At 44.4% G+C, this 13,863-nt stretch overlaps 1 protein-coding gene across 7 annotated transcripts in view; it reads right to left on the minus strand.

Annotated features, from left to right (window-relative positions):
* HERC3 (HECT and RLD domain containing E3 ubiquitin protein ligase 3) overlaps positions 1 to 13,863 on the minus strand; it is a 150,062-nt gene that overhangs the window by 121,324 nt on the left and 14,875 nt on the right. For 5 of the 7 annotated variants that reach the window (XM_061192621.1, XM_061192620.1, XM_061192625.1 and 2 more), the window contains exon 3: positions 9,723 to 9,988. The exons of the other annotated variants lie outside the window; for them this stretch is intronic. In XM_061192621.1, the coding sequence (XP_061048604.1) occupies positions 9,723 to 9,948 (226 nt within the window). In that variant the 5' untranslated portion in view covers positions 9,949 to 9,988. The remainder of the gene's footprint in view (positions 1 to 9,722; positions 9,989 to 13,863) is intronic. 7 annotated transcript variants of the gene reach the window in all.

Raw genomic sequence — 13,863 nt, forward strand, 5'->3', positions numbered from 1 at the left:
TATACATAAACTCATACCCTTACATTCTGAAGAAAAAAAGAAGTCTCTGAACACTGGAAGATTTGTGTCAATCATATTAACAAATGGATAGTCATACTCACGTGGAAACTTACTTATTGCTGCAGAAAGGTGTGGCAGTAAGGGATGGGAGGGATCATAAAGGGTGTACTTTAGAGTCTACTTCATTTCATGATTTTAATTAGTTTGACAGTTAAATGAGGGACCACTAATCAATGAACGCCTGATTCATGGACCAGGTGATGCCACTTATCAGACCACTCATAATCTTTGCCGTCTTTCTAAAAATGGGTAGAACTGGTAAAGTTTACTGAGCTGAAGCCTCTGAGTCTACTACAGCTCTCTTTGGAGTTGTTCTGTGTGGCAGCAAATCCACTTTTAGTTCTGTGAAGCCTAATAAATGGAAATCTTACCATTCAAGTCACTCTTTTATCCTTCACCCTTAAAATTCGGTGATTTTCTTTAAACACAGATCACTCTAATCTTTGTTGACCTAACCCTAGCAATCTCCCAGAGCCCATATAGAGCATGGCAAAGTAACAGAATAAAAAACCCGTGAGACATTTTATATATTTAACACATTACCTACACTAGGTGCCTACCACATTACGCTCAGCACTAAGATACAAAGGTGAATAAGACACTAACGCAAGAAATACACAATTCCACATCGTGTATCATAGAATAAACACTAAAGAAAGTCATTGCCTCATGATAAGAGCCATTAGTTTTGTTCTAAAAGCAGATGTGAAGGTGCTGAGTTCGTAGAAGGAACCATAGATCATAATACGGAGCAAAATGTAGACTCCATGATTCAAGGGCATTAGTTTGCACACAATAAGAAACGAGACGCTAGGCATTGCTTACCTGTCAGCCATCATCCCCCTCTTCCTTGCACCAGAACCCTCAAAGCTGCTGGGCCCCTCCCCAGGCCTAGGAGATAAGCCCTGACTGTGCCAATCAGATGATTCTTATATCACTTATCAGGCATGCCAGTGACTGGTCTAGGGTAGGCATGTGACCCAGGCCTGGCCAATGAGACTAAAGATGTAAGGGGGTTCCTGAGAGTTTCCCCATTGTGAAAGGTGACACAAGACACTACCCTTCCTGTCTGCTTCTGAACACAGCTGTGTGAGGATGTGATGCCTGGAGCTGTGGCAGTCACCTGGTGACCATGAGGGGACAAGCCCAAGTAAGAAAGTCAACAAACTAAAGATGGCAGAATAGAAAGGTGGGAAGCACCTGGGTGCTTGATGGTGTCAGTGTGTCCTTTGGTTTAACCAATCCTAGAAATACCTCTCTATGGACTTCTTATGTGAGATCAGAAATTTTACTCATTGTTCATGCCACATTTAGTTTAGTATTCTGTTACTTGCAGCTGAAAGCATCCTGTTACAGGCCCATTTTATTTTTTTTAACATCTTTATTGGAGTATAATTGCTTTACAGTGGTGTGTTAGTTTCTGCTTTATAACAAAGTGAATCAGCTATACATATACATATATCCCCATATCTCCTCCCTCTTGCGTCTCCCTCCCACCCTCCCTATCCCACCCCTTTAGGTGGTCACAAAGCACCAAGCTGATCTCCCTGTGCTATGTGGCTGCTTCCCACTAACTATCTATTTTACATTTGGTAGTGTATATATGTCCATGCCACTCTCTCACTTCGTCCCAGCTTAACCTTCCCCCTCCCTGTGTCCTCAAGTCCATTCTCTACGTCTGCGTCTTTATTCCTGTCTTGTCCCTAGGTTCTTCAGAACCTTTTTTTTTCCAATTAGATTGCATATATATGTGTTAGCATACAGTATTTGTTTTTCTCTTTCTGAGTTACTTCACTCTGTATGACAGACTCTAGGTCCATCCACCTCACTACAAATAACTCAATTTTGTTTCTTTTTATGGCTGAGTAATATTCCATTGTATATATGTGTCACATCTTCTTTATCCATTCATCTGTCGATGGACACTTAGGTTGCTTCCATGTCCTGGCTATTGTAAATAGAACTGCAATGAACATTATGGTACATGAATCTTTTTGAATTATGGTTTTCTCAGGGTATATGCCCAGTAGTGGGATTGCTGGGTCATATGGTAGTTCTACTTTTAGTTTTTTGAGGAACCTCCATACTGTTCTCCATAGTGGCTGTATCAATTTACATTCCCACCAACAGTGCAAGAGGGTTCCCTTCTCTCCACACCCTCTCCAGCATTTATTGTTTGTAGATTTTTTGATGATGGTACAGGCCCATTTAAAAAAAACAAAATAAAACCAGGGATCAGACAGGTTCAGACTCCAGAGTAATCTCTTCTTAGGCTATTGCAGAATGCAGAAAGAAAACCACTTACCTTCTTTCAGGTCATGTTTAACCCTGTCCGAAGATTCACCCCCATCAAAGCTAACTGGAAACCTAAAGTAACTGCCTACAAAATTCAGCTGGGCTCAGCATCAATGGATTGCAGTCTACTTTCTGAACCTGTGGTAAGATCAAATCACCTGGCCATGTGTTGTCAAACCACTTCAACTCCTCTAGGAGCATCACAAAGTAGCCCTTGGTGTGCCAAAATATCCACAGTGGCTTCATTTGCTTCCCCTGTCTTTGCAAATTTGGACCAGAATGCTAGGGGCAATGTTAACCACGGTGTAGAGATTAAGATATATGTGTACATGTCCATATGTGCATAAGCAGTTTTTACAGAGTTCCTAATATATGTTAAGGTACTTTTCTTGGGACCAGTAAGGTCAAGGACCCAAAAAATGGAAAATAAAGAAAAGACTGTCCTTTAAAACTCAAAATATAAAAATAAGCATAATGTGTGAAGTCTCTCTTAACACCCCTAGCCTACATCATCTCCCTCCCCTGGATGTATATACCATTCATCAGACCCTATAGTGTTAAAGGAACCTATAAAAATGATTAACACAATTATTTATATATGTATAAATATAATATATACTTAATGAATTTATTATTTGTTTATATTCTGGAATAGGAGGATCAAAAAATTGTAATGGAAAGTGTTAAGACAAATTACTACTATGAGCAGTAATAACAGCTAGCACTAATTGAGTTCTTATTGATACTTTGGGCCAGCATTATTCCAAACACCTGACATACAACTTACTAAATCCTCACAACAACCCTAATAGGTAGATATTATTAACATTATCCACATTTTACAACTAAGAAAACTGAGACACAGAGAGGTTAAGCCACCTTCCCAGAGTCACACAGCCAGTGAGTGGCAGAGCCAGGATTCTAACCCATAAGTCTGGTTCCAGAGTCCATGCCCTCATTCATTATACTGCCTGCATAATTAGCTAACACTCTAAATTAAAATCCTTCACAATAACGATTTCAATTGCTATGAGTTATTTAATAATTATATATAATAGAAATTGCAAAACATGTCTGAATAATGAGAGAAAAAATGATTTAAAATCTGTAAGGATATGAGACAGTATCTGTTGGAGAGTTACCCAGATTTCAACATTACATGCTATCAAAGGGCATTTACTCAGGAAGACAAAGATTCCGGTAGCTCTTGAATCACTGTGAAGTATCAGCTGACTAGATATACTCCATCCAGATTGATAAATTCAGAAACATTTCACCTATACTTGATCTGTCAAGATCACAGATCACCAAGCTAGACAAGAGTTCATCAAAACTGCCAGACAATGAAATCATTATCACAACACAAAAATTCAAGGGTGGACTTACTAAAATCATGGAACATCCCTACAGACTGACACCATCACCAAAGCTGCCCCTGAACAAACCAACCTAAGATAAACTTGAACTTTATATGTGTGTGGTGGAAAAGATGACACTTCTTAGAAATCAGAATTCAGCACTCAGTGTTGGTGACCTGACGTAGACCTAACTCTCCACCACAATTCTTATTTTGACACACTTAGGACCTTTATCACTTGCTTGGCACAAGGTGAACTGCATTATGTAAACTTCACAGGAACACACCTTATTCCCACCTGGCCTATAAACTCCCAAAGGGCAGCTCTGCGCTAAAGGTGTTTTGTCCTGACAGTATCTAGAACAAATGGGGAACCTAGTAGTCTAATCACTCCGTAAATATCTGCTGACTGAATGACTGAATGAGAAATAAGTAATTCAAGGAAATAAAGGAACAAAGAACATGAGGTAAATTGTGAGGCAAAAGGTATCCGCCTGAGATATGAATTATCATGTGTTCTTTTTCCCCAGATTATGTGGTACTCAAAAGAGCATAAAACAACAAGCTGACAGTCGTCTAATGATTTTAAAGATGAAAGGGAATTGTTTCTCCGTGCCTTTAATCAAAGCACCTTGATCGTATGTGGTATTCAACCAGTAAATTAAAGAATACAAGCTTCTTGGTGGCCAAGTTTATATCTTTGTTTCTTTTATAAGGACTGAGTGGAAATTGAATATCAACGAGAAAAACAACTTGAAAATAAAGTTCTATTGGGCCTTCCCAATCAGTCTGAAGTTAAAAAGATATCCATGGACAAAATTCCAGGATTATTAAAACCAAACTGTCAGTACCCAACCAAAACTCAAACTCAACTCTCATTCCTCTTCTCCTCTACATATACCTGGGATACTACTACTGACCTACTTTACAGGGCTATCATGAGGATTAATCAGCTTAAAAATGATCAGCACATCGAGATGAAGAGAGCTTGTAGTATGTATAGTTAACCGCTTTTACAATTAACAAATGAACTGAGCCTCCTGCATCACGGTGCAAACCACTGTGTTAATTACTTAAAGGTAAACTGCAAATTTTTAAAACACAAATAGCATCTCACATTAAAGAATATGCTCATGAATAAGTATATATTTTATTCAGACATTCAAATGTCTTTAAGGAAAGTAGGCTGAGTACTACAGACAGAAAAAAGTAACTTTCGATCAACCACACCAGAAAAATAAAATTATTAAATGACATTTGCTCCTGATCCCTAGGGCTCCGGACCAGAAAGCTGTCCACTCAGCTGCCAAAGCCGTCAACACCTCCGTGGGGTTTGATGACTACCATTCTCGTCATCAGAGAGATGATGAATTTATGCAAACCTCTAACCTTTATGAATTTATGTAAGCCCTCCCCCACCTGCAATTCCTACTGAGGAAGAGATGGGCCCCGAACAAGCCAGTGCTGAGATCTGAATATCTGCTATGGCACCTGCTGCCTTTTATATCAGAGTTATGCCCATGGAAACACGCATGGCAATGTTAGGAAGTCATTACCGGATTTCTTCTGTTTCCCTTCAGCTCAGTTAGTTTGCTTTTCGGCAAAAACTGATTAACATAACAGAGTTACGGCGTCCTTCAGATGCCCTAGAGCAACCTGATAAGCTCCTTGAAAGTGTTACTTCTACCTGCCGTTACCAGCAACCCCAGCTCTGGGAATTGAGGCTTCTGAGATGGTCTGCTTTATAAACCTCATTTATCAAACAGCAGGAGAGCTGTTACATATGGTGATGGGCATTACGGAAATACTTAGATTGAATACAAAATGTGAATGTGAACTGGATTAAATTACCTACAAGAGAGAGAGAAACTAACTCAGGAGGAGGTAAAAGGAACGAATCACAGGTGTGAATCAAATAGCGCTGCACAGAAATGTTAGTCTGTTTATAAATTGTTACTCTTGGGGTTTGCCATGGAAAGGTTTCCTGGGATGTCTATGCAGAATTTTTATCTATTTATTTATTTTGGCTGCGTTGGGATTCTTAACCACTGTGCCACCAGGGAAGTCCCCAGAATTTTTAAAATTTAACATAGGTTAAATTAAACTAAATAATTGCATCTACCACAGTTCTTGCCTACTCAAGACAGGAAGAAAGGTTAGAGGTTTACATAAATTCAGACATTCCTGATAACACAAGGATTAGCTTAAGCTGAAATCCCAATATGGGAAATCAGTATGTATGGGAAAAGGGGAAGGGTCCCTTCACAAGAAGAGTTGTGTTGACAATGTGGATGGGTGGGAATAAGAGAAGCACGACAAACTGAGGTAAGTTGTTTGAATTTTTTCTATGGGCCACTAGTTTCTATTTTAATTTAATAAAATATTTCAAGACTTGCTTAATGTTCAGTTATAGATTAATCACTTATTTAAAAAAACATCATTTAGAAAAAAACTCATGTTTTGTTTGCTTGCCTTATTTTAAAAAATACAAAGAGGCACACATTGCTTCCCGTAATGCAGCTCTTGAAACTGCATGTTTTAGGAAATTATGAGATGACTTCATGGGCAAAAACATGAGGAAATTAGTTAATCCTCCTACATTGTCCTAAGCACTGAAACTATCCCTGATTTTTGGGAGGAGATAAGGTTGATATCACAATGTGAAGGAAAGAATGAAGGAGAAAAATGGGAGAGGAATATGCATGACAGTAATAATCCAACACCTATTTAAAAAGCTGGACACTGAGTTTAGACGGGGCTTTGATATTCTGCCGATAAAAAATGCTTCTAGGGGGCTTCCCTGGTGAGGCAGTGGTTAAGAATCCCCCTGCCAGTGCAGGGGACACGGGTTCGAGCCCTGGTCCGGGAAGATCCCACATGCCGCGGAGCGACTAAGCCCGTGCGCCACAACTACTGAGCCTGCGCTCTAGAGCCCGTGAGCCACAACTACTGAGCCCGCGTGCCGCAACTACTGAAGCCCACGCGCCTAGAGCCCGTGCTCTGCAACAAGAGAAGCCACCGCAATGAGAAGCCCACGCACCGCAACGAAGAGCAGCCCCCGCTCGCAGCAACTAGAGAAAGCCCGTGCGCAGCAACGAAGACCCAACGCAGCCAAAAATAATAAATAAATAAAATTAAATTAAAAAATGCTTCTAGGGGTCACAGACCTCTCCACCTTTGGCCAAAGCACAAATGAATGAGTCACGGACACACCTAAGCTAGAACCCGCGCCAGGGGAATATCTGGGCCTGCGTAACCAGGAGTTTCAGTGCCTGAGGTGTCCTGGAAACACCCTCCCGTGCCACACAGAGATATACGTGACACTGGTCACACAAGGGCAGTGCTAAGAAGGAGAGAAATCCGCGTACAAGGAAAGCACAGTAGCCTCAGAAGCAGCAAACGCAGTAGGAAACTATTAGATGTGCTCACAGAGGAAAAACAGAAATCCTTGAAGATCGTCGCGGAGGGCTTTCTACCACCGCTCCGTGGCACGTACAGAATTCCCCCCAAAAATGAACTCAGGTACCGTGCAACTTTTCCAGCTAGAGACCCAGTGTAAAAGGGGACACTTCACCGTCAGCAGGACAGACTCAAGGCACACGTTCAAAGCGAAGAGCTCCGTCCTTGCGCGTCCCCTACATGACCACCTTCTCCCACCTTTCCTTCCCCCCCTCTCTCTTTTTAATCCTTCCCACTGCTAAATCCTTTGGTCTGGGCAATGATGTTGACTTGAAACAGCAGACCTGCCCACTGCCCCCAGAAGCATGCTCTCTGGGGAGGCGGCCTTTTCTCAAGCTCCCTCCCCCAAGACCACAGGGGTTACTCGGGGATGGCATTCCTGTGGGCCCAGCCATTCTAGGCTGCCCGAAACAGGGTCCCTCTGTCGCTGACGTCCCCTCCCTGTCTAGCAGCTCCCCAGGTCACAGCTCTCAATAAACACATATAGAAAACAAGCTCACTCTCTTCTTCCCACTCATTAAAACTAAACCCAACTGGCACCCAGATTTAGAGCACACCTACCAATGAGAAAATTAAAGAGAGGGAAGCTCCCTCCCCCAGAATCTTGCCATTCAATAAGGCACCATTCCGCAGCTGCTACGCCGTTTATAATTAACAGGCAAGCTTAACCAGCAACAGAAATTTCTGGACTCTGCTGCAATTTACACTAGAGCCTGGCTCATCCCAAATTCCGATTGCAAGCACCGGCTGGATTCCGTGGTCGAGCCCGAGAGCCTTCTTGGAACATCGCTGACTGGAGTCCCTCGCCATCACTCGGCCTTGCCTCCCGGGAGGGAGCAGCTGCGGGCCAGCTGCAAGCAGATGCGGGCTGACCGCCCACCCAGCGCCAGGGGCTCTGGCAGGAGGGTCGGCTGGAAGGATGGCCGATGGCACTCAGGCGTATTCACCACGCTGCCATCTGCAGATCTTTGCTATCGCTGGCCTGCAAGGGCTTCGCTTCCTTTTCCACCTGCCACCCCAGGTCCCATCCTCTGGCCCCAGGTCTTAGGACCAAGGTGAGCCCTGAGGCTGGCCCTACCGGGAGGCGGCCTAACAGACGGCAGGGTCACAGAGAAAACAGAAAGGAGGGTGGGAGGACGGCGGCCTTCACAGGCTACAGGTAACCTTGGGGAGACTTCTTTACCGTCTGAATCTCCTTCTTCAAGAGCTACAGAACAGCCGGGAGTCACCTTTTTCAGGAAAGGAGCTGAGGTTCAGAAATGCAGAGTCAGAGGGGAGGTAACGCCTCCTCCAGCAGGTGTGTCTGACTCCAGAGTCCCCCCAGCCAGGGTGTCTCAGCAGGCATTACCACAAAGATCTCCTCCTGGCCACCAAAACATTCCCTTCAAAGGCTGGCCAGGGTGGGTACAAGTCCTCCAGGATCACCGGTGTAAAGCGGGCCTTACGGGTCTCTTAAAGTGGGTCTTGAATGTAGACATTCCCCCCAGACAGGAGCACGCCGCTGGGCTGGGACCTGCCACCAACCCCCCTGCAGGCATTAGCTGTGAGATACTGCTCTCAGCTGGGGAACAGAGCACCGTAGGAGCCCCATGCAAGACACAAGTGAGTTTTTACAGGAGGCCAAAAAAGACCTCGGTTTTTTCCAATATGAAAAATATTTTTTAAAGTCAAAAACCTTCCTGCCACCTCCATAATAGCTATATATTATAATTGTGTATTATATTCATTGGTTAAACACATAATGGTTAGGATTTACTAACTTAATTAATGAACAGGTGGCACTGTGAATGGAATTTTTATTTCAGTGAACAACAGGATCTACTTACATTTGAAAACATGTAGTGTCAGGTGCACTGTACATATAAAGGTGTACATACACATATGGCCCATGCTACAGACCCCTTCCTTGAACTCCGCAGAGTCCAGGGCCCACAGGTTAGGCGCCCCTGGCTAGAACACTGGGTGGGCACTGCTCCAGGTGGGCAGGCCTGGGGCGGCGGTTTCTCAAGGAGGCTCTAATGAGGGAACCAGGAGGCAAAGAATGGGGAAGGAGCCCACAAATCGTGCTTCACATACTTCACAATTTATCCTTAAGACCAGCCCTGCAGCCCTTTATCCAAGGGTCAACATAAAAATTAATGATTACAAGTTAATACTGATACATGCTATGGGAGAGAATAACTATGAGAAAAGAGGGAGGCAGGCACAGGGGGAAAAAAAAAAAAAAAAAGCTCACCCTAATGCCAAACTGACTTTCCTAAAAGAACACAAAAGAATAAAATTATCTAGACAAAACCCAGCAAGGCTGTTTTTCCATGAAGCTTTGGCCTCTTGATGTGATTTGGACTGAACAAAAAAGACAGCAAGTAACAAAGAAAACGGCACATGCTAGTGTGAAAAATACTACACAGTCACAATTTAAGACCCTACCTCATCATTTCTCACCAGGAGAGCCCCCCTGAAAGGTCAACGCTTGGTGAGGAAACCTTCGGCCAGCTCTCCCAGTCTCGGCCGGCCTCGCCCGTCATCGAGGCTGCCTAGGTGCACTCACCTGGCTTGTTTCCTTCCCTCTCGTGGCCCAGCTGCCCCTTGGTGTTCAAACCGCACGTGTAAACTTCCCCATCCTCCAGCAGGAACACGGAGTGGTTTCCTCCGCAGGCCACTTCCTTGACGCTTCTGTCGGATGTAAATCCACACACCTGTGGCTCGGCCACAATCCCCTGCAGGTTAGTGCTCATCCCAGGCTGGCCCAGAGACCAATATCCCCAACATAACATCGTTCTTGTCCTTCAGGGAGTCATGTAGCCTAGAAGAGAGCTTTGTAAGGGGAAAAAAAAGGTGCGGGGGAATCAGAAAAAAATAATCACTTTCAGGAATAAATGTAATCAATTTTAAAGAAGCCCTCCCCTTAATATTCTTCAGATACCTTGCATCTCAAAATAAAACATATTAAAATTGCTGACGGTAGTTATAATAATAATGCTATTTTTATGTTTTAGTAAGAGTTTTAAAAAATGTCTAAACAAATGTTGTGTAAAGGAACAGTGAACACAGAATGTGGTTTTCAGATCACTGATGAAGAACTGAGTACAGGAGACGTGCTGAAACAATGTCTGCAAACCATGATGGCAATACTGTTTTGAAACTACCCTCATGACTTCAACTTGTCCTCTCTTGTTGCACCTTTCCTTTGAGTTTTCTGGGTTTTGGTTTTTTTAAACTAACTAATTTTGAACTAACTCCTTTAGGTAGCCAATTGTTAACCTGCATAGTAGTATTCACTACTCAAAACAAAAATGAGAAACGGGAAAAAAAATGCTATCTTCTCTGCCATTCCCTCTTACACATCCTTCAGGATCTGGGTCAAGCTTCAATTCCTACCTGAGAGCCTCTGGGGACCATTCCAGCCCCAGTCAGCCTGCATCGCTCTGACACATCTACTATACCACCTTGATTGGAAACTTTCTCTGTCTCTTATAACTTAACTCCTCAGCCAAAGTTTAATTGCCTCAGGCAGAGACCACAGCACGACATATACCTCTCTGATTTAGCAGGTGCTCAGTCAACCTTTGGCTGATTGATTACAGCTGACTACCCCGAAGTTTCACTACCATTTAAAAATTCATGCTTCCTTTTCGTACAAACAACAACTAAAAATAGAACTACCATATGACCCAGCAATCCCACTACTGGGCATATACCCTGAGAAAACCATAATTCAAAAAGAGACAGGTACCACAATGTTCACTGCAGCTCTATTTACAATAGCCAGGACATGGAAGCAACCTAAGTGTCTATCGACAGATGAATGGATAAAGAAGATGTGGCACATATATACAATGGAATATTACTCAGCCATAAAAAGGAACAAAACTGAGTTATTTGTAATGAGGTGGATGGACCTAGAGTCTGTCATACAGAGTGAAGTCAGAAAGAGAAAAACAAATACCATATGCTAATGCACACATATGGAATGTTAAAAAGCGGTACTGATGAACCTAATGGCAGGGCAGGAATAAAAATGTAGACGTAGAGACCGGACTTGAGGGCACAGGGTGGGAAGGGAAGGCTGCAATGAAGTGAGAGAGTAGCACTGACATATATACACTACCAAATGTAAAATAGCTAGCTAGTGGGAAGCAGCTGCATAGCACAGGGAGATCAGCTCGGTGCTTTGTGACCACCTAGAGGGGTGGGATAGGGAGGGTGGGAGGGAGACGCAAGGGGGAGGGGATATGGGGATATATGTATATGTATAACTGATTCACTTTGTTGTACAGGAGAAACTGACACAACATTGTAAAGCAATTATACTCCAATAAAGAACGTGAAAAAAAAATGTTATTCTTTGAGTTAAGTGCAATCATGGGAAGGAAGGGAGGAGAGATAAGATGCAAACTAGGGATAGGGTCGGGGCGGGGCAGAGGGTGGGGGGAGGACAGACATTTAAAAAGAGCAGCAAGATCACAGTCTAGTCATAATTTAATTTTCCCAATTTGCTCAGCTGCTGTATTTATACTGATTACTTTCATTTTTAATGTTTCATGAGCTTGTCTTGTCTCTCCTACCAATAATTACATAAACATCATAGTGCTTACTATACCGCAGTCACTGTACCTAATAAGCATTTTATGTCATTATCTCATTTCATCTTAACAACTCTGTACCCTCAGCACTATTTTTAGCCTCATTTTCAGATAAAGCAAGGCTCAGAGAGATTAAGAAGCACGCTCAAGGTCACAGAGCTGGAAGGAACACAAACAGGCTAGGAATCTAGGCCTGAAGCCAATGTGCACGTGCACGCTCTTACCCACTGGGCCACACGGCCACCCGATGTGCACGCGCACGCTCTTATCCACAGGGCCACACGGCCGCCCGATGTGCACGCGCACGCTCTTACCCACTGGGCCACACGGCCGCCCGATGTGCACGCGCACGCTCTTACCCACAGGGCCACACGGCCGCCCGATGTGCACGCGCACGCTCTTACCCACTGGGCCACACGGCCGCCCGATGTGCACGCGCACGCTCTTACCCACTGGGCCACACGGCCGCCCGATGTGCACGCGCACGCTCTTACCCACTGGGCCACACGGCCGCCCGATGTGCACGCGCACGCTCTTACCCACTGGGCCACACGGCCGCCCGATGTGCACGCGCACGCTCTTACCCACTGGGCCACATGGCCGCCCGATGTGCACGCGCACGCTCTTACCCACTGGGCCACACGGCCGCCCGATGTGCACGCGCACGCTCTTACCCACTGGGCCACACGGCCGCCCGATGTGCACATGCACGCTCCTACCCACTGGGCCACACTGCCACCCAAGTAGATTTACACGTCACCTACAAGAGCAAGAACACACACCAAAAGACGTATGGAATGATGTAGTCAGTATACAACACAAGACGTCTTAGAAACTTGAAAATAAAGTTGCCCTCAGAGAGTGAAAGTAGTCAGAATTAAGAGATAAAGGATGAGATTAGGCAGCTGAAGCATTAAGCCATCCCCTTAACCAGCCAAATACAATGTGTCTAAAAATATGGTATTAAGATCTGGACTTCCCTGGTGGTGCAGTGGTTAAGAATCCACCTGCCAATGCAGGGGACATGGGTTCAAGCCCTGGTCCGGGAAGATCCCACATGCTGCGGAGCAACTAAGCCCGTGAGCCACAACTACTGAAGCCTGCACTCTAGAGCCCACAAGCCACAACTACTGAGCCCACGAGCCACAACTACTGAGCCCACGTGCCACAACTACTGAAGCCCATGCGCCTAAAGCCCATGCTCCACAACAAGAGAAGCCACAGCAATGAGAAGCCCGCGCACTGCAACGAAGAGTGGCCCCCGCTCGCCGCAACTAGAGCAAGCCGATGCACAGCAATGAAGACCCAATGCGGCCAAAAATAAATAATTTATATTAAAAAAAAAAAAAGGCCTTTGGGACACAATCAAAGCCTCACTTTAGATAGGGCAAAGTATTTCTTTAAAAAAAAAAAAAGAAGCTATGATTGTATGTCTACATACGCAAAGGTCTATAAACAATGCTGACAGCAGCTTTATTCATACTAAACAAAAATGGCAACAACCCAAATGTCCATCAACATGGACACTACTCATCAATAAAATAAAATGGAACACTATTCATCAATTAAAAAGGGCCACGACTGAAATGCACTTAATGTAAGAGAAAGCTGCAACCCAATGTGGTACGACCTTCCTGAAGAATGAAGGTTAGTTTAAAATAAATTCCTCAAAGGTGTAAGGGACTGCCCTTTTGTCTAATCTCTCTCCTCAAGTCCCTCTTTATCTGGTAACAAACCCTACGCCCTCCTGCACAAAGGTGAGCGTGACCCTGGCCAAGCCACTCAGAGAGGGCCACCCCTAAGCCACTGTGATTGGTGCAGGGGGAGGTTCACACTCCCAACTGGGCCAGAGTCCTCCCCCATTAAGTCCCATGGAGCTCTGATGGAAGACTGCCTCTTGCCTCTGAAGGTAACTGTAGCTGCTGGAAGCTACCTTCCCTGTCGCACAGAGGATACCTGTAAGACACTGGGAAGCTACCAGCCAGAGAGGTTCAAAGACAGGAGACAGAAGGGTCCCAGTGATGGTGACTGAGCCTTGGATCCCCTCTTGCCTAGAGCCAGCACCCCGACCTTCACTCTTCCTGAGTACAGTTGTGTTTCATCACT

This window comes from Eubalaena glacialis, chromosome 5, assembly GCF_028564815.1.
Source record: "Eubalaena glacialis isolate mEubGla1 chromosome 5, mEubGla1.1.hap2.+ XY, whole genome shotgun sequence".
Lineage (NCBI taxonomy): Eukaryota > Metazoa > Chordata > Mammalia > Artiodactyla > Balaenidae > Eubalaena > Eubalaena glacialis.